Raw genomic sequence first — 22312 nt, 5'->3', positions numbered from 1 at the left:
TCGTCGCCTGCTTCGACAATAGGATTTTGCACTCCCTACCACCTTCAGAGAGGGTGAGAGCCCGACACCACCTTGGCTCCAGGCTGTGGTTCACATTCATCTTGACCTCGGCTCGCTCCCGAAGGAGGGTACTCCGCATGCAGTGTATTGCTCACGGTTTGTCAAACCTCATGTGCGACTAGCCAGTAACACCTTTATTTAGACTGATGGCTCCAAAACTGACGATGGTGTCGGCTGTGCCTTTGTCGTCGGGGACGTCACCTTTAAATACCAGCTCCTCGACCAGCGTTCCAGCTTTATGGCTGAGCTTTCTGCTCTCAATCAGGCCGTTCAGTATGTCCACTGTCACCGCCATTCTCCGTATGTACTCTGCTCTGATTCACTCAGTGCTCTTCAGAGCCTCGGAGCTCCATATACGGTCCATCCCTTGGTGCAACAGATCCAGCAATCCCTCCATTCTTTTGCTGATGATGGCTCTCCTGTTAGCTTTATGTGGGTTCCAGGCCATGTAGGAGTGCCTGGGAATGAGGCTGCTGATGCTGCGGCCAAGGCTGCAGTCCTCCTGCCGCGGCCAGCCTCCCTTTGTGTCCCATCGTCTGACATTAGTGGGGTTGTTTGTCAGAGGCTTGGGTCATTATGGTGGGATACTTGGTTGTCACTTCAAGAAAATAAGCTTCGGGCCGTAAAACCGTTCCTAACAGCTTGGACAACCTCCTCCCGACCATCTTGGTGAGAGGAGGTCCTTTTGGCCAGGTTGCAGATTGGGCATTGCCGGTTTAGCCACCGCTACCTGCTATCCGGTGACCCCACCCCGCAGTGCCCTTGTGGTAATGCGTTGACAGTGCGCCATGTTTTATTGACGTGTCCCTGTTTTAATCAAGTTTGTGTTGTCCTGTCTCTGCCATCTACTTTACAGGAAATTGGAGCTGATGATGTTTGAGCAGCTGCTTGTGTTCTTCGTTTTATTACTTTGACGGACTTGTCCAAAGACATCTAACTCTTTTAATTATTTTATCTGTGTCTTTGTAAGAACTTTGTCCCCCCCCCCCCCCCCCCCCCCCCGCCCCCGAGTTTTACCAGATTATATGTGCACTTGCATTTGTGACTGGGCGCTAATGACCTCAGGAGTTCAGCGCCCTAAAACCCCATTTAAAAAAAAAAAACTACAGGTGCACTATCCTCTGTGTCCTCAGTGGCTCAGATGGATAGAGCGTCTGCCATGTAAGCAGGAGATGCCAGGTTTCAGTCCAGGTTGGGGCACACATTTTTAGCTGTCCGCGTTGGCTTATATCAATGCCTGTATGCAACTAGGGGTATTCATTTCATTGTAATTTCAGTTCAGTAGGTATTTTGACTGGGGTTAGTTGCAGAACACAGCAGGCAGCAACCTTTGTTGTGAAAGATGTTAAAAACTGATCCACGATACATTTTCACTTTTCTGCTATTACCTCAGATGTGACATGCATGTCTTAATGGAAGCATCTGCAGTTCTTCAAATTTCCTGCTCTTCAGAGAGATGGTGTGACACTTCATTCTTAGTCTTTGTCTTATTTTATCACAGCGGACACATCTGTCCACCCAGCTGTTATTCAGTGACAGTGGATTGTCCTAAATTTCCAGCAGGTTTTGTTGAGCATTTTACCCCTTCAAATACAGAAATCAGATTAGCACAAGATACTCCACTTGCTTTCAGCATGACAGCACTGGTGTACCACTATCTGATTGGGTTAAACATTACAGCATTCATGAAAATTTACAGAAACGTGTTGAAATGTATTAGACAAAAATGCTGTAAACAATTTGTGCCCAAATTCAAAATTAGTGATAGGAAGATAAAGCAAGGCAGCAAAAGTTGCACTAAGTGTACTAGATTGTTGCTAACCTTAATTAAATGCCAACAACTATCAGGCTACAGTTTTCTGGTTGTCTGTTTTCTGTGGTGTTCTGTTCCTGTATGGAGCAAGGGAAAATGTTCTTTGCATGCGAAAGGCAGGGCAAGAACTGTAGTTACAGAAAGATCCTAACCCGCAGGGACCAGAGAAAAGTGTAACATCTTGTCAATGAAAGAGATTAATCATGACCATTTCTCAAGTGAACTTTATAAAGAGAACTGCTTGCAAACACGTGGAGCTGAGTACTGCGCAAAAGGTCATTCCTCACAGCAGCAGATAAAGCTGCATGTCTTCGATGGACCAAATTACGTGAACTGGCCAGTAAATGGCTGGAGGCAAGTAATGTAGTCGCACAAGTAAAGATGGTCCAACGAGACATTAAACAAGATCGTTGCACAGTGAGATTCATTTGAGTTTCATGTGGTGTCCAGCTCTGGCTGTTGCTGCACTGCAACATAAACAGAGCAGTGAGTGGGAATAGCAATGGTGCAACTCGATTAGTTTTGTGCGAGTTGATCTGATGCCAAAGAATAAAGTGTTTAGTTCTGAAATGGGGAAAGTGATAAGCAATTTGGCTAAAAGACTGCCTGTGATCTCACTGCAGTAGCCCAGAAGCATACTGTGTTTTCGTACCATCAAAATGTTCCATGGGTGGCATAAAAGAATAATTGAAAGTGAGGATAGTTCTAATGACCAAATAGTTTGTTTTAGACAAAAGCTGCTAACAGAAGTTCATAGAGTTCAAACCCCGATACGGAGGAATCACGTGAAAGTGAAGACATTGATGAGATGTTGGAAGAACTTGCTGCGAACAGAGAAGGGAAATTGAACTCTGTTGGTGATTCATTGGACATTATCCAGTGGAATGAATTCACTAACGGAGTCGTTACCATCCACCGCCATCCACCGAAAAGGTGGGCTTCTGATATATTTACCATGTGGTATTAGTGCAGGTAAGATTTGCCATGTGGTATTAGTGCAGATAAGGTGCTTTCGCTATTTTTTTAGATGGGAAAGTGATAAACTGTTTAGTGACAGGCTAATAGATATGCTGAGCAAAAACTGCATTAGCATGAAATGACTGAACCTTGTCTGAGGAAATAAACTCTTTCAGACTGATGGTTTGAATTAGTCTAGTAAAGACACCACTTGTTAGGTGTTGGTCAGTGAACCCCATTTATAACATTCCATATCCACATAGGAGGGTGTCCTATAATTGTTTTGAATTGCAGTTAGCAAACTTGCATTTCACAAATAATGGAATGATAGATGAGAGTAGCAGACTTCAAAGAGTATTACCACTCCTAAACACATTGACAGACAATTACCAAAGTCTTTCCACCGGGCAAAAATATTCTTGTTTTCTTGGAGCGGACGACTTAGTGAGGTATAAAACTCTACCAACTGTGCTTCACTGAAGGATATACAAAGTCCGAGAAAGTATATTCTGGACAAGATATCAGCAGAAGAAAGCAATTTGGCATAGCTGATAATGTCTGCATTGAACTTGCAGTTAAATTGCTAAATGACGGATGAACATTGTTTGCTGACAATTACATGAGCTGTGAATTAGCAGTCGGGTGTGTTAAATTCAAATTGCACATTGGTGGAACTGTATGGTACAACAAAAAATTATGCCATATTTTGAAATGTTGTAACTATTGAATAGAGGCGAAAATGATAGCATGTGCAAATAACAGTATTGTGGTGCTAAAATAGAGGGATGTTCATGAGGTTAGGATGTTATCAACAAAATCTGCAACTGTTATGACATGAAGTTCAGATCCTACACATTGCGGTCATCCTCTGAAATGGGCCTTTGCTGATACTGGCATATAATAATGCAAAAACCAGCATTGACAGAATCGACTAGATGTGTCATATGCTGCAATATGGGAGGGTGTAAAGTGGTATTGAAAATGAGAACTACATTTGTTTTAAGGAGCAAGAATAGTAAATGCTCACATCATGTAACAGAACGCCACAAGTACAAAAATAGAAATCAGAAAATTTCAGGAATGTCTGTGGAAAATGCTGTGCCTGACAGTAGTACACACAAAAAAAAGGAACGTGCTCCACCATTTAGAGATTAGTAAGAATCAGGAGGGCAAGCCTATATACGGGCTGTGTGTCCTATGTTACAAAAAGAAGAGGCAAACTGACGAATGCCAAGAAGTGAAGAAGACTGTAGGGAAAAAACCTATATGACCTATTGTTACAATTGTCCAAAATTGTGTTACACACTTTTTAGTGAACACCATGAGACATGGTACGAGGGTGGTTTGAAAAGTTCTCAGAACAGAATAGTAAAAAAAGTACTTACATCACTGAAACTTTTATTTTTCAATGTAGTTTCCCTGTAGAACAATGCACTTGGTCCAACGATGTCTCAGTGCCTCGATCCCATCTCGAAAATGAGTTTCCTCCTGGCCTGCAAAATAGTTGTCAGCTCTGGGCATCAGTTCTTCGTTTGAAGTGAATCTTTGTCCACTAAGAAAAGTTTTCAGTTTTGGGAAGAGATGGAAGTCTGATGGAGCCGTACCAGGTGAACAAGGTGGGTGTGGCAACAGTTTGTACCTTAGTTCGTGTAATTTTGCCACGGCGACGGCACGTGTGCGGCCATGCATTGTCTTGATGGAAGATGTGACGTTCTACCGTGCTAAACCTGACCCTTTTTTCGCGTATCTTGTTTTGCAATTTGTCGAGGTTAGCGTAGTTTTCTCCAGGAATTGTGGGCCCAGTAGGGAGATAATCTACTAACAGAATCCCCTTAGCATCCCAGAACACTGATGCCATGACCTTTCCTGCCGAAGGAATTGTCTTTGCTTTCTTTGGCGGTGGAGAATCAGTGTTTCCGCTGCTTTGACTATTGTTTTGTCTCTGAGGTGTAGTGGTGCACCTAAGTTTCATCTGCGGAAACAAACCGGCGCAAAAAATCTTGTTCGTTTTTCTTAAATGGGCCAAACATTGTTCTGGTATGTCCATTCTCATGTGTTTATGATCCAGCGTCAAGAGCTGCGGCACCCATCTTGCAAATACTTTTTTCATTTCTAATTCTTCATTTAAAATGTGATATACCCTTTTAGATGACATCTGGCAAGCGTGAGCAATTTCATGCACTTTCAGTTGGCGATCCTCAATTAGCATTTGCAATGATTTTTGGCTGACCACTGCGTGTATCATCTAATCTCTCCGACCAAATTTAAATTCATTTGTCCACGTGGCAGCAGTTGAATATGAAGGTGCAGAGTCCCCCAGTGTGTTCTGGAAATTGGCATGAATGTCCTTTACTTTCATACCTATCTTTCCAATGAATATCACATGAACAACTTGCGCTAACGCTGACCTCTCATTGTGATTCCGAGAACTTTCCAAACTACCCTCAGTCAATGTAATATATTATCCTAAATATAAATGAAAAAATGTATTGTGTGTATATTGTTCGTTGTTTATCCTACAATTATATTTAAATGCTTATTCCATTAAATTCCTTTGAAAATTCCAGCTGCAAGTCGTATTAATTTGAACAACGAGGATCACTCCTATGTGGGTGACAGGCCTCTCACAGAAGCTTACGCATTATCCAGTTGTGAGTGATGCGGCAACAAATGTGTTAACCTGCAGTGTGCAGAGGGTACAGTTCAGGCCTGAATTCATTTGTAATGATTTCAGGGTGTTTCTTGTACCGTCACTTGGGCCCACTCGTAGGGGTTGCACTGAATGTAAACCAGGATGTTGTTTTCAGCATTCCTGGTCAGTGTTGTGCTGCCCCTGTAGACATTCTTATCTTCTAAGACTTAAACATAAATGTCCACAGGAGTGCAAGCATACAATCCTTTTTTGACTAAAATTCAGGCACATCATCACACTTCTGCTAGCCCACTAAATCACCCAATCTTTACCTCGTAGAAAAGGTGTGCGACTATTTGAAGCACCAGGTGAAAGTCATGGGATGTAATAATAAATGAGTTAATTTATGAACACAGAAATACAGGTTTCATTTTTGGGACAAAGACCTTATATAAGTGCTTCAATTTTTATTTACAGATACGTGTTTGTACCAAAAAGATTCGACTGAAAAGTGACAACTGAATATTTTGGTCAGTTCTGGTTTCTTCCACAGTAATCAGTGTATTAAAAGCATATCAGAATGCTAAATAGTGTTTAAGCAAATTAAGTTGTATCATTGTTCAGTTGTTAACATGGTGCAGTGTCAATAGATTATTTCTGAGGGTCAGCTGTAACAGAAGGAACAGATTAAAAGCAACATTTTGTGACTCGGTGATTATTTTATAAAATATGTAGGCTTTGATATTCCTTACTTACAGATATTAATGGACGGTCAGAATAAGAGTGTAAAATGCATGGGTGTTTATAAGTTGGGGCAAATGCCCAAAATTCATAAATGCCCAGGCATTTAGGCATTTTAAAGTTCAATAAGCAGCACTTATAAATAAGATTTAAGCTGTTATTTTGCAACACTGCCTCTTCAGTGATTGGCTAACCAAGTTGAAAAAGCTGTTTGAGAGTTAGGGAAAATAAATTGGGACTGTAAATGTAACTTCTTATATCTTTGAGGTCAATTCTTGGGGTAGTACATGGTAGAAAGACGACACTAAAGTTTAAAAGTAATGTTTGAAATAAAGTATAATTTATATGAAGTAGCTAGATAATATTTTTACTGATACTATGCTACTGCAAAAAGTTGTTCTCCATGACTGTAGCTACCTCAAGCACTTTTTCGAAATTCTGAGGGCACTTGAAACGCTTTCGATGTGCTTTTCCATTATGTTGGAATGCGACTGTTTGTATTTCTTAAAACAATATTTACAAGATATTCCTTTCCGTTTTTAATTGAAAAAGCTCCAACACTGTTCTTCTGTCTTAACCATCTTGCAACTGTCAGATAGCGCATTGTCTGTAGCACTCTAAGTTACACAGAAGAAATTTTGTTGCTTGTCACTCAACCACATAGATTTGAATGACTGTCAGATGGTCATGCCAGTGTTGCCAATTACAATTAAGTAACCCACAGAACTGCATTCATTACCTGAAATTATGAGCAGTTACCAGCAACTCAAAATTTCATCTACTACCTATTTGTAATAATAGCAGTAGCACTAATATTTACTTACAATAACTGGAATTAGAGTAAAAACAGTTTATCGATAATGATTTTAGTTAGGGATGTGTCACATACTGATTGGAGCCCACAATTCCAAGAACTGCGCACTCTCTAGGAATCAACTAGTATTGGAATTGAACAATTCCAGCGTGTTGGGCATAAATTCTTTGTTATTCTTTTTTATGTTGGTGTTCCCATTTTATCTTCGCAGCAAAGTCACATAAAAATGGAGAAAGAAAGGAGCAGAATAGAAAACTATGGTCTCGGATGTTGCTTCATCTTGCAATAAAGCATTCTTTGTTCTTTCACTGAAAACAGTTTACATTTAAGAATATATTTATTATCAAGAAACAGTTGCCAGCTGTTGAATACAGGTTGTATGCATCTTGGGGAAACCGGGAAATCTGAGAAAAGCCTGGGAATTTTTTCCTCCGGGAAAAAACAGGAGAATTTTTTTAAATTCTGGGAATTTCTCGTTGTTTGTTTTCAGTTAAATTTTTGTAATTTTGACTGATAAGAAATGATGGTCTAACATAGAATTTTATGTTACCCCCACTACTTTAGAATAGTACCAGCAGTAAAACATAAACAAGAGCATAATACCAAAAGTAAACTTCAGTTGCAAAGAAAATACGCCACTCACAACAGCAAAACACAGTGCAGACACAAGCTTCTGCCGACAGCAAAATGTATCGAAGACTTCGCAATACTTCGTAACAACAGACTGCTTTCGATGAGCATGACATCACAACTGTTTAAATTTCTAACAGGTTGCGGGAAAATATTGTGAATGGTGGTTTGAGAAGTGTTGATTTGAAAATAAATTTCCATTTATGCAAGATGAAATACATTACGTGTGAGAAAGTGTGATGAGTTTCTGAAATTGCAGAATGTTTGATCATCATTCAAAACTTAACACTTAAAGGATCAGTCAAACAGAAAAATTTCAAACTGAGAAGACCAGTCATTTATGCCATTACTTAAAAGTTTACTGGCACATTTGTGTTTGATGAATCTTAAAGGGTAACAAATGCTTAAAAAAGACAGTTTCATAGTTAGCTTTCCATATTTATTTTAGTTCTTTCATAGATTACAAATTACGGAATAACGATGACAAGAAGTATAATTATTCTAAAAAAAGAGTGGGTGCAAAGTGAATTCTTGGGCAGTTTCACCCGTAATTGGCCTTTATATGGAAAACTCAGTGCTCGGCGGAACATATATTCAGCCAGGTAACCCACAAAATTTTCGGCGCACAGTAATGAAATTCTGCTTATCAGGAGCACTCTGCTGCTGCAATTAAAGCTGTGCTCCTAGTAACCTCCCTACGCATGCCCTTGGAAAAAAAGCAAAAAACTAAGTGTTGCCGCTCATTAAAGATCTTTCCAAAAAGTGATTTTTTTCCTCTGCATTTTGTTTCCCGAAGTGTGGGAAATTCTATGGCAGTGTATAAAACCCTTCACCATTCAAGGGATTGATAAGTGTGACAGCTCTGATGGAGAGTATATTGCCACTTAATTTGGAAAAAAGTACTTTCACCAGAGGAATAGTGTACTTTCATCTGGGAAAAAGTGTATTTATAACTGGGATATCCGGGATTTTTTATTTTCTTCTTCTTCTTTTTCCCCTGTCCACATATAAATCCTGATTCAGTAATTTTGTTTCCAATAATATTCCGAGATTTGACTCGGGTAGAGAGTGGGGGGGGGGGGGGGGGCACTGGTAAAAATAAGGAGGATATTATATATAATATAAATGATAAACAACTGTTAGCAGTATGCACCCTTCCTTGGCACAAGCAAGTTGGAATGCTAGTAAAAAAAACAGGCTTCTCTTCTTTCCTTTCATTCTTAGTTACAAACAACGCAAGTGTGAACACTTACTAACTATTAATAAAATCGGGAATATCGTCCTGTTCCCCTATTTTAATTGGTAAATTATATATTATAGCAGTAATATATTCTAGCAGTAAAAACTTTAAAAATACACTTTATTTATAAATGACCAGAGTTTGGGCATTCAAGACTGCTTCAGGCAAATGCCCATTTATAATGTCCTGCCTGCTGGGTATTTGCCTGACCCATGTCACTAGGTCGGAGTGATAGCCCTTTCTCCTTTTGTTTTGTAGTAGACGAAGGGTTCTCGCCATTGTGCTGCTTATTAAGACCACGCTCCACAAAGTCTGGATAATATGGGAAGAATTTTAACTAAAGGATCAAAAATTATTGAATATGCTTATGGTATGAAGTTTGAAGAATTTACAATTGAAAGATTGTTAACTTGCCATCACACGCATGCACGCAGAGGGAATGCCTTGGACAACTCAGTGCCCTTCCACGAGTTGTCTTCAGATTTCAACTTTCGCAGCAAGTGCAGAGTATTAAGTGCCGAGCAATCACAAATGCAGTGGAGCACGAGACATCAACAGAAGTAATTCATCACTCAGTGTGATTCTCTCAGTGCACAACAAGCATTAACATCCAGCAGAGGGAAAAAAAAAACATAACAGAGAAGACTCTGTGTCTTGCAACAATATTACCCATTCTATTGGATACCGAAATGTGTAGGCATATGGGGAAATGAGTGAGTGGGTACCAGAGCTGAGGAGGCTTACAAGGAAACCAGTGTGACACAGAGCCTTGTAAGTCCTGTCCAGGATCTTGTCTCACAGTGGAGTCAAAAAACCATGGAAGTAGTTGTGCAGCAGTGGCTGGCAGTGAGACAGTAAACTGTTGACGAGGCAATGGACTATCTCTCTTGCCAGTCGCTGGTGGCAGTTGCCTTTAATTGTCTTCGATTTGTACATCGCATATAAACAAATGACTTCATATGCCAGTGGGAGGATTGCACGTGCAGCAGACTGTGGTCCTTACAGCTTACAAGTCACCTCGTGGTGCCATGTTTTCAATAGTGTTTCATATTCTGACAAGATGGTAGAACTGAACTGGGAACCTGCCATCTGTTTTAGTTGATAAGACAAGTGTAACAAAACATACAAAATGGGAATGTGTGGTATCTTGCAGATTATATTGATGAAATCAGCTTGGGTTATTGGCTGTGTCGTCGTGTTACAACTTTCCAATGGAGTTCCTATTCTCGTCTTCAGGTAATGATTATGAGTAAGAAACTTACTGAAACTTTGAACACGTTGTGACATCAACTTGGCTGATAACCTGTGATTTCATCAAAGCATGTGAAATATTGTGAGCTGTCTGGACTAAGTTCACGGACTGAACGTTTTAGTGTCAGTATGACTTGACTCGTCTTGTCTTACCACACTGATCATCCAACAACCCTTTGTAAATTATTTCTTCATTAACCTCATTCCCTATTACAAGCAGTTTTTGAGAGCTTTCACACACACCTTTGCAAGTGTGTGCATGTATGAACTTTCATGAAAATATTTTGATATTCTAGTATGGAATTTTTAATCTTTTATACATTTTAACCACTTGTATAGCATAAAATTTGTCATTGTTGCCCCAAAGGTGACTTCTGGTGCCCTTTCCTGAAGCAGTAAAGTCTTTTATTGTAAAGTGTTAGTTTTTTCCTGGAAGACTCGTCTTATCCAGAAGCAGCAGTTCTGGTCGTGATATGAAGAATAATTGTGTAAACTAGTTCATACAAGCGATGCAACAGTGAATTGAATGAATCTGTACAGTGAATGAATAATGCGTCACCATGTCATTTCATAGTTAAAGGAGTAAATATGCAAAGGCAAGTATCTATGACCAACACACAAACTACAGTCCTGCTAAACAAGGATGACTGCTGGGAAGTAAAATAAGTATATAATAGATAGGTCGAGAGGTAAAGAATGCACTTATTTACTGTTTGGTAACATTTTCAAATAAAGTTTCTTTGTGTGTGTGTTTCAGGAGAGGTCGTAATGGCTGTAACAAGCACACAGGACCACAGTATCGCAACTGACCTGCGCACACTGCTGGAATCGGGTGAGGGTGCGGACGTGAAGCTGGTGGTCGGTGACTCTGAGCTGCTGGCCCACAGTCCTATACTGACAGCGAGGAGTCCAGTTTTTGCTGCCATGTTGCGAAATAACATGAAAGAAGCCCGCAGCCGCAAAATTGAGATAACAGACTTGCAAGAAGATGTGCTAAAACAGCTGCTGTGTTTCATGTACACCGATACAGCTCCGCAGCTAGCGAGCATGCTGGGTGAAATGATAGCTGCCGCCGATAAATACGATCTGCCGTTGCTAAAAGAAAAGTGCGAGGAACAGATAGCGCAGGGCCTGAGTGTCGAGAATGCTGCAGCCGCCGCACTCCTCGCTGTGCTGCACTCCTGTCCGAGGCTCGAGAGTGCAGTCGTGACCTTCATAGCGACCCACCCCGAGGTGATGACCTCTGCCGGCTGGATAAATGTCTTGCTGGGCAATGCGGAGGCTGCAGCTCAAATATGCAGTCTGGTGGCAGCAGCGGCGCCAAGAACCAGGTATGTGCAGCAGTTTGTTTGCAAGTTAATCACGTCATTGAACACTGTGTTGTCCTCTCAAGCTGGCATCACCCTGGAACTATTGTCGTAGGAACTCTGCACGGTAGGAAGGGGCTACCATTCCACCTGCTGGAGTCCTGCAAGATTTCCATGAATAGGTTCCACACCGTGTCCTCAATGGTCAGATGTTATCTGTTAGATTTAAAATTGCGACTGAGGGCACTGCTTTTAAGACCTTTATCTGGTCATTTACATTAACAACTCGAACATTTTAGGATACATTATTTAGAATAGTTTCAGTTGATTTTTTTCCCAAGCAGCCCTATTAGTATGTGCTGTCTCAGACTATTATCACAACACTAAATGATTGCCTTATTTTTCAAAAGTGGCATTTTGTTTAATAAATTATTCTTGAAGTTGTCTTGTTTTTCAAAATGTAGGAATGAGCCCTACTGCATAGTGAACTGGACAATATGATGGTTGTTAAACAAAGATGGTGACTTTATTACACTGCCACCAGGTACCATCCCTGTCTAATCTCAGCTGTTCTTTGGCAGTAGTGTCTTGAGTGTGGTTGTAACTTGAACCCCCCTCTAAAGTTTTAAAATGGCAGAAAGTTGACATCTTTATATAATCAAGTTTTGCCTTCTACTGAAGAAGCCTGTTTCAGAAAGAAAAGATCTTCACAGGGATTACGGCGAATCTACAGTGTCTGGTGCTGCTTGTGACAAGAAAATATGCTCACTGGATTCTTGGACAAGCTTGTGCTCAAAAGTAGATTGGAGTTGACATTTGCAACTAACGTAAACAATGTGTCCAGGATAAAGGGACGAATGATGGAAACAATGAATTTTGGGTATATAACGACATTATGACTGAACAACACAGTACAGAAGTTCAAACGGGATGGTCTCATCTGAAAAAGCACACACCCAGAAATTGGCCAGTAAGGCCTAAGTGTGACTAAATTTTTCAATACCACAGCATGGTGTACGTTCCAAGATTGAGCAGTAAAACACAGAGTACAAGAATGTCCCTCAACAGCTGACGAAAGATTGTGTCCTAAAGAAAACAAGGGAACTCCATCATGAAAAGTGGAACTGTCACTATGACAATGTGTGGCTTCATGTTAAAGAAGCTGTTACTTTTTTCAGCAGAATTTCCACACGAGGATAACGTTTAATTGTGTACCAGGTTTATATTCCAGGTTAAAAAGGTCTGTCAGTGTGACGATAGTCTGTAACTGCACTAGATACCATTTCACGAGTGTTTGCAGTGTTTTCTGAACAATGGACTGTGGAACATTCACCTGTCGTGACACAGCTCGTGCACTACTTGAAGTTTGCACATTGTGTCCATCATTCTCAATCATAGCAACAATAACTTCAACAATTTGTGTTGCAATTGGCCATCTGCCTCTCCCAGAATCAATTCCCCAATAACCGTGTCATATAAACTTCCAAGTGGTGTTCTTAAATTTGGGTGAGGATCTCTCCATATTCCTGTAATGCATTGATACTCACCAAGAGCAACAACGCTGTTTCTGTTGTTTTGATATAACAGCGTTGTGAGTAAAGCCAAGCCCTGCCCACCTTGTCTAGTCCTATGTTGACTGCCTGAAACTGTAATTCACACTGATGCTTGTTTGAATTGCCATACCAGTGCCAGCACCTAACAGCAAGTCGTACCACTAAGACTACAAGAAACGCAAATCGTGCAGCGCACAGTCTGAACATCATTCCTATAAAGTTGGGAACCCTGGTATCAGTTTTTCGTCTACACTGGCTCAGGTAGCAAAAGTCTCATTATAACCATCCTGCACATTTTTTTCACTACGAAAATGGTGTATTGAAGGCTTTAGGGGTGATTTTGGAGCGATTGTCAAGAAATTAAGAAACTGATTTGTGGAAGCTTCCAAAAGTGGATGAGAAGATGGAACAAGTGCATCACTCTTAATGACAACTTGAATGGAAATAAAAAATTTTCAGCGTCAATTTCTCTTTGTTGAATGACCTTTGTATGTTGCTTCTTAGGTAAAAATTTTGAAGGTACGAGAGATAAAGCTGTGAAAGTAAAGCCATGTTTCAGCATACAGAAATGGCCGAGACAGGGAGGTGGAGTAGATGCAATATGTAGGGTGGAGGGAGAGTATAATATTACCTTGTCAGTGAGTTACATCTTCCTTTGTTACTTCTGTGCCTACATTTGTAGGAAATTAAACACATTCTTTTGCTTCACTTGTTGAACTTGTACCCTAATGCTGCAGTCATCAGCTGGACAGTACTTACGTGTGGATCATTCCACGCCAAGTGGTCTGGAGTATCTTACATGACTGTGATAAAATTTCATGTCTACATTTGTGCATTTTTCCCAGTAAACACTGCCTAAGTTTCACAATCACCAATACAATAGTACAGGAGTTTGTCGTTTTTTTGACCCCATAGTGCAGTTCTCAACAGTGCACCCTGAGTTTTTGGTAACTTTGAAATCCGGAAAAATTTTATTGAAAGAAAACAAAACTGTCTAGTGCAACTTTTTGTGCTCTTCAGTAAAATAATGAAATATTTCATGAGCAATTTTCATATTGATGATTTGTAGCAAAGTCATCTGAAGTTTAGCTTTTTATGTCTTTAGAAGGAATTGCAGGAAAAACTTAAGACTTCGCTTGTAGTATCTGCCAATACAAAGTCATAGTAGTATTGCTTCCCAATAGTTTACAGATTGTGGGCAAAGTTGATCTCCCCCCACCCTCACCTTTTTTTTCTTTTCTTTTCTTCCCCCCCCCCCCCTCCCCCTCTGTTTCAATGATTTCTTCATAAATGTGGCAAAATCAGAAGATTGGCTAAAATTATTAATCAGTGATTTGAGGAAGGATATTTCCTGGATGTGTTAAAATATGCTGAAATAAGACCATTGTTCTAGAAAGGCTCACCGGATGACATAGGAAATTACCACCCTATTTTCCTGCTGCCAGTTTTTGCTAAGGTGATAGGATTGTTGTGAAACAGCTTGAAAACTTTCTTATAGAAAATATAGTTAAAATAAATTTGGATGTCAAAAGGGAAAAAATACAATAAATTCCATCAGGGAATTCAATGAAAAGATAAGCTCTGCTATAGATAAGCGTAAAAAGGTCACTTTTGTGATTTGGCCAAAGCTTTTGACTTGGTCAATCGCTTACTACTTCTACCCAAGTTAGAGAGATATGCGATTGTGGACAGGGCATTGCAGTGGTTCAAATCTCAATTGTCAGAAAGAAAACAGAGTTATTCTAAATTCAAATGGAAAAATCATTCTAGGACTGGAAGAGGATCTGTACAGGGGTCCCACAGGGCTCAATTTTAGGGCCTTATCTTTTCTGCTGTACATAAATTATTTACCTTTAAACATTAATGTTCACTCCGTTTTATTCGCAGATGACACCTCAGTTTTAATTGAAAATGACAATTTAGAATAATTTCAAGGTAGTGTGGAAAAATAATGGGGAGACCTAGAATTATGGTTTCAGCATAATGGATTAAAACTCAATGTCACAAAAACACACTTAGTGCAGTTCAGTGCTAGAACATCAGCATCTCGCATAAAAATAGTGCACAGCAATCAGGAAATGACTGAAGCAAGTTATGTAAAATTTCTAGGTCTACTTAGCAAGCAAACAAACTAAAGAGCCTAGCTTATGCAATGACTGTCTTATCTGGTTCCACTCTTATGGACACCCAAAAGATGGTTTACCACAGCTACTTTCAGACTATAATTTGATACAGAATAATTTTCTGGGGAAACTCGATGAACAGCCAGAGATTACTTTCTCTTCAAAAGAGAATCGTAAGAAACGTGTTTAGTCCAAAAAAGAACATAATGTTGCCCATTATTTAAAAAAATTAAACATACTAACCACTCCTTTTCTGTACATCTATAAAAATTTTTATTTTCGTGTATAAAAATCAAAACTCGCTTCATAATTTTCATTTCAACCACTACAGTACTCACCTCACACACAGAGTTTCAAACTTCCCCTTCACAATTTAAAACTTTACACTAAACACCATTGTACATGAGATTAAAAATTTACAATAAATTAAATAACACATCTGTTAAATATGGAGTTTGGCCCACTAAAAAGATTGTTATTTAATACACTAGTGGAAAAATGTTATTCAATTGAAGAATTCATGCAGTACACTTTGGCATTTTTAAAAGAAAAACAATAAAGATTATGTATTGTATAATATATTGTATAAATTGTATTGCAAGCTTCAAAATGACCGTAAGTGTTATATAGGTTCTTGTTAATTGTTCATGTCTAAAAATTCAGAAATGCCTGCTTAAATATGTTGTTATAACTTTTTTTGTCCGCCCCGGTAGCTGAGTGGTCAGCGCGACAGACTGTCAATCCAAAGGGCCCGGGTTAGATTCCTGGCTGGGTCGGAGATTTTCTCCGCTCAGGGACTGGGTGTTGTGTTGTCCTAATCATCATTTCACCCCCATCGACGCGCAAGTCGCCGAAGTGGCGTCAAATCGAAAGACTTGCACCAGGCGAACGGTCTACCCGACGGGAGGCACTCGTCACACGACATTTCATAACTTTAAGTAATTTGACGTGTCTCCAGTACAAAAATCTTTGATTTGTAACTGTATGTTATGAGACAAATAAACTACACACACACACACACACACACACACACACACTAAAAAATGGACATCTTTAGCCCCCTCCTTTCTGGAGTCACACATTCCCTTTATGAATACGTGCTTGACCACCACACCATGGGGCCACAGCCTTTGCACCACTGCTTTGCTTTCTGTATTGTATGTTCCACCACCACCACCACCACCACCACTGGATGGCCTTCTTGGAGCTCTAATTGTGCATGGATCTGGTTTTGTGTTTTGGACACTCATTTTCTTAACCTTTTGGTCAGCACCGTACATATTCCACTTTTTGTGTCTTACTCTTTGCATCATTCTTTTGTGCAACAGCACTATCCCATAACCCAGCAGTGTAGCCACTCCAAACTTGGGGCGGGGGTTTCATAAAGTACCTGCACATTGGTAGCCTCTGACCACACAGGGATCTCATGTTTGTACCTGATCTGGGAACCACCCCCACCACCTCCATGCAAGCCAAAGAGTATGTGCCTATCATGGCTGGAACAGGGATGCTGGGCAATGGTTTACTGGCTAGGTAACTATTGCTTTGGCCAGGTGTTGACCAAGGGGAGAGTCTGTTCAGATTGGGTGGTACCATGGTGGAAGATACGCACATGAAGCGAATTAAACCACCTACTGGTGGTGGCTGCATGGCCCCATCAGTCTCTTCTGAAGCTAAGACATGTTACACTGTGGAGAGGCATGACCCCCAAAATGTTCTCTTGCCTGGTTACGCCATAGGAGGAACATACAGCTCAGTGTTGAGGTGAGAAATACTTCCTGCCTCCCATACTGGGTTTGTTGTGGGATAGATGAGGATTCCTTTTTGACTGCAAAGCCACTGTTCTTCATGAAACACTTAGAGGAAGGCTGATATTCCTGTCACTAACCTCCCACCTCCCTCCCCGCATAAAAGTCTGAATATGGTGCGGGTATCATTTTCCACAGAGATCTCTTATTACAGACATATGATAAGTTGTGTGCTAATTTGGAGCAGTGGGGTGTGCATTTTGCCCATCGTATCCAGTGGGGACGAATAGACTCAAGAGTGGATATTGCATCCTTCATTTTGGCCTCTGAAGGTGGCTGTTTGCCTGAGACGGTCAAGGTGATTGTGTGTGGCTGTGATGTCAAGCTGTATATTCCTCCTCGCATGCATTCCTACAAATGCACGAGATTTGGACACGTCTTCACGTTGCAACACCAGCCGTAGCGATTGTGGCTGTCAGTTGAACAGCAATGCTCCTTGTGCCCCTCGTCCCATCTGTGCTGAGCACCATTCCCCTGATAACCTGATTGCACTGTTTTCAAGTGAGAAAAGAAAACCAGGGAATAAAAGACCTTAACCACCCCACATATCAATCTGAGCCAAAGACATAAGATACACTAACGCTATGATAACTTCATCCTGTTTAGTGACTGTGCCATTGCTCTCCATATCTTCTATGTCTGGCCTTTGGTTCGCCCGACTACACCCAGTCCTGGTGGCTGGGGGTCATCCTTCCACTGCTCCCCCTCCCCAACCACCCGCCAGAGAAGCATCTTTCTGCTCCAGCACCTCTCTCCAGGATGGGGTCCTTCAGGACAGTCCCATCCTAGGATTTTGCTGATATGCAAGTGAATGTAGCCAGTGGCTGAAGGAGCCAAAGGTTCAGGTCGTAGGACTTTGCATTCTTCCTGTCCCAGAAACTGGGGCAGACAAGCACCCCACAGAAGTCTAAATTGTCAAAGGACAAGTAGTAGTCTCCCAAAAGAGGAAGATTTTGGTGGACCCCGTGCCACTAGACTTGACAAGTTCCACCTCTGTATGCAAGACAGCATTCCTGGTGGCCTCTACTATCAAAGACCCCCCCGCCTCACCCACCCATGTTCCTCGATTGGGAAGTAGTGTGTATTGTCGGAGTGTCTTCGCAACCAGTGCTAGCAGGCAGTACTGAGGCAGGATCTGCCTCCTCAGTCCCTTCCCACTGATAGTTGTATCCTCCAGTGGAACTCTAGCGGTTTTTCTGCCACTTGGCTGAGCTTACAATGTTTTTCGTGCATTTCCCTGTTTTTTTGCTTCTCTCCAGAAGACTTGTTTTCCAGCAAAGTGGACCCCTACCCTCCTCGGCTGTTTCAAGAATCACACTGAAAGAATGTCAGATGGTGTTTGTGTGTGTGGTATGGACTTGATCTGCAGGAAACACCAACCTCTCAAGATGACTTTAGAGGCTGTGGCTGTTCATGTGAAGACATTGAATTTATGATTTGTAATATGTATGAAGTATTGCTCAGTCGGAATGCTTTCACAGGATCACACGTAGACGTATTAAACTATGTTTCTTTGAACACGTGAACTTCGAACACAAACAGTTTGCTGTTTTTGATGCAGTACAACAAAAGAAAAAAAAGTTCTCCAAAAATTCTTCTTCGTAATGTGAAAGTTCGTCACAAAGTATTGTTCTTCAATGAAATGAAAATAGATTCTTGAGAGCACGATGTTCAAAGTGCTACCTCACAAGCAGCACGACTTGTCCACAACACAGAACGAAAAGGCTTGGAGCACAGGTCACAGGAGCACATCCGTCCGGGTGGTGAAGGTGACTTCTGATTCGAGGCAGTGACAGTACTTCAGTCTGTGGCTGGTAAAAACTGAATTGCCTCTAGCCAACTGTGTATGGACAGAAATACTCACACTATGGAAGGTTACAATGTACCTATTGGCTATCGAAGTTGCGGCAGATGCAGCAAAGTGTGCGTGTCCGGAATGACCCCTGTTGCTATCTTCTGCAGGCTGGTTACCAGGAGGCCCTCTTGGGACTGAGCCAGATACTGCAGAAACGAGATTGGATGCAGGGGTCGAGTGGATAGTAACCCGCTAAGAATAATGGTTTTTGGGTTGGGGGCATTGAAGGTGAAACCGATTGATATGCAGTGTACCTCCCTCCCAATTCTTAAGTGGTAGGTTGGAACTATGACGACTGGCCATGGCAAAGCTGTCTAAAACTTCATCTCTTGAATACTGGTGTTCCCACACACTTCATTGTGGCATGAGTCTTATTGGGTCATTGAACTTTCTGTTTGCAGCCCAGGTCTCAGTCCATCCATTTAAGAGTCCATGAAGAGAGTGGTAATTTTCTGATCTTCTTGACCCTACTTTGGTGTCACTTGCCTGGGCTTACACCCAGATGGCATCTCTCCAGAGCTGATTAGGATGCTTTCACTAGTGTCTTCGCTCTTTGCACCTCACCTCACACAAGTATCAGTGCGGTTGCCCAGAGCACAACTGCAACTATTCCATTGACAGCTGACTCAGTGACCCACTCTTTTTTGCGATCCCCTCAGTGGAAGAAAGTACACTGGTCGTTCAAAAAAAGTCACTGGGGCGTTAAGAGATTGAGGGCTTGCTCTCCGATGCCACAAGTGACGTCCATTAATGGAGCATCTCATTGTCCTTAAACAACTCTGTGCCCAGGTCACTTATCTCATAAAACAGAAATGAGAATGCTGGCAGTGATATGTTGTGATTGGACCACATACCCCACCTTCGCAAAAGATTTGATGACTATGCACATAGGTACCCTTTGGGTGTATCTGGTTTCTCTGTAAAAAGTGATGTCTAAACTGATCCAGATGAGTTTGCCAGACATTTTGTTTTTTATTATGCTCGAGCATCTGCATCAGAGAATTATCAGCCTGCATTTTGTGTCCTCGAACATTGGGTAGAGCAACTTCCTTTACCATTTATCACGTGGAACCTTATATATGTTCAGTGAGTGGGAATTCCTCAGTGCTCTAGCCCATTGCCCTGACATGACTCTAGGAGCAGACTACACCTGTGGTCAAGTGCTCAAACACTTATCACTGGATTGCCAATGTCTCATCCCTGCTATGTTCAATCATAGCTGGAATGAGGGTGCAGTACTGAAACCGCGTAAACACCTCTTGAGATGTAGAGCTATTGCCCAATTAGTCTTATTAACTTTCCGATTATAGTGAAGCAGTGCAACAGAGCAGATTGGAGGTGCACCTTGGGCAGCTCTAAGGATTTTACAGAAACTGCTCAGTAAAAAAATTTGATTCTCACGCATCTAGTAGTGTTATTTGTCAGCTTCATGGTGAACTGCTCATCATTTTGTTAGTTGTCATAGTTATTGTGATATTTCAAAATTAACTTCTGCATGAAAGTAGAATAGTTTCCATTTGCAGCACAGCACTATGGGTGCATGTTAGGTCAGATGTTGCTGCCTGCCAAATGTAGTTAACTTATTAATATATTTTTTAAACTTGGGATCTATAACTCCAACCACTCTTGAGAAAATGGATGCATATAGTACACTTCAACGATAAAGTTAGAATGAAATATTTGTAACACCCTTGTATCTTGTGAAAGGTTTGAGATGTTTAAAAAAGGATTTTGGCAAATGATAGCACACAGAGGCGAGTATGTTGCCATATAGTTATCGTACATAACTTCATTATCTAGCATTATATAGAAGTAACTACAGTTTTTTTTCTGTGGAGTAATGTAATTTTTAAGGGTCACGGTTCCTAGAAACCAGTAGTAGGTTTTGAGACATTGCTGTGACATTCAGTATAAGATTTGTAACCATTGTAAGAACTATGGAGTCAACTACCAAAGTGCTGTTGTGTTGCCTCCAGCAACAACAAATGAATGCCTTCTGAAGATGATTTTCTAAATACTGTAAATGATTTATAGAACGTATAACTTTGAAATACAGTCAATGATGTTGACAGGAAACACATTGTCTAAAATGCTCACAAAATTATGGTACAATGTTTACAACACAAAAAATTTTCATTCAGTCATCTTACAAGCAGTTGCAGATCCTCACAAGAAATCATTGTTGGGTGCTGTGGGAAAGAAAGAGAAGGTGGTAGATTTCATTCTTCTAGTGTATTTCACTTGATGCAAGAAGTGGAGCTTAATGCATTGCCAGACTCTCCCCTACCATTTGTGTTCATTGTGTATATTGGAGATGAGGTTTATCCATTGTTGAGGCATTTTATCAAATCTTGCAGTCAATAGGTTTTAGACTCAGGAAAAGAATATTTCAACAAATGTTTTTCCAGACAATGAAAATCAACTGAATATGATTTTGGGATAATGAGTGCTAAGTGGAGCATATTTTGGAAGTCAATACAAAGTTCATTAGAATTTGCTGACAATGTTGTGAAATGTATATGTTCTCCACAATACTGTCATTGACCTAGAAGGACCCCCGAGTGATGATGAGTAACATGCAGTAGAAGTTGACTAATCAGTATGAGGCACTTATCAAGCATGACAAAACTTTAACTGAGCTACAAATCAGGCTATTCAAATGAGGTGGTTTTCAAAACTTTTTCATATAATAAAACAAGATTTTCATGTCTTTGTCAGTTACACTACCTAAACTTTATCATTGCCTATTCTTTTAAGACAATAAAAGAAGTAAAATGTTAATGAAATGCATTCTGTACTTTCTGTTTGCTGCCACCTCATCAGATAACTTGTCCAAGATTAATCACTTGCTGTGATACTTGATTCACTGGTTCCATAAAGGATACCGAGTAAAAACAGCTGCTCTGTTTTCTCTAAATGTGACAAAAGAACAGAAGCGAAAGCAGTGGTACTGACTCTGCTACCCGGAGCAAAAGGAAAATGTTGCCAGACTGCAGCCAGAACCACTCGTGAAATTTGATTGCCGTACTCACAAAGACATGTTTGACTCACTCTGCTTGCAGCACCATTATAATTGTGCACACTGATCGGTACTGGTTTGTTTCACTAGCGCTGTTCTAGTCGTGCTGTGTCACTTCATTATAACCACAGCCTAAAGTTCTCTGCACTCGAACTTACTGTCCTGCCAGGGGAGTGACTGTTCTTCTGTGAATTGGTGTATGGCACACATGGGCCCTGAACTGTTGCATTCCATTCTTTCTTTCTGGACTGCGTGTCCCCCGTCCCCCCTCCCCCTCCATTCTCACTTCTTCCCCTCTGCCCTCTCCTTCCCCTCTATAGGTGTTCTTACTTATGTTGATGTGGCTGTCCACCTGGTTTCCTGTATTCCTTGCAGTTTTGTTCCCCTTGCTTTTTCCTCTTCATCCTTCCTTTTTGGCCCCCTATGGGGTTTGACCTCCATTTCTAAATGTTATCTCTGTCCTGTGAGCCATTTTGAGAACTCCCTCCGTAACATCTACAGTGTGGAAC

At 40.9% G+C, this 22312-nt stretch overlaps 1 protein-coding gene across 2 annotated transcripts in view; it reads left to right on the top strand.

Annotated features, from left to right (window-relative positions):
* The window catches only part of LOC126108527 (poly [ADP-ribose] polymerase tankyrase-1-like), a 52208-nt gene that overhangs the window by 21591 nt on the left and 8305 nt on the right, over positions 1–22312 (top strand). For both annotated transcript variants that reach the window (XM_049913802.1, XM_049913803.1), the window contains one exon: positions 10896–11469. In XM_049913802.1, the coding sequence (XP_049769759.1) occupies positions 10896–11469 (574 nt within the window). The remainder of the gene's footprint in view (positions 1–10895; positions 11470–22312) is intronic.

Source organism: Schistocerca cancellata, chromosome 11, assembly GCF_023864275.1.
Source record: "Schistocerca cancellata isolate TAMUIC-IGC-003103 chromosome 11, iqSchCanc2.1, whole genome shotgun sequence".
NCBI classification, from domain to species: domain Eukaryota; kingdom Metazoa; phylum Arthropoda; class Insecta; order Orthoptera; family Acrididae; genus Schistocerca; species Schistocerca cancellata.
This window is presented reverse-complemented; position numbering and strand designations above follow the sequence as displayed.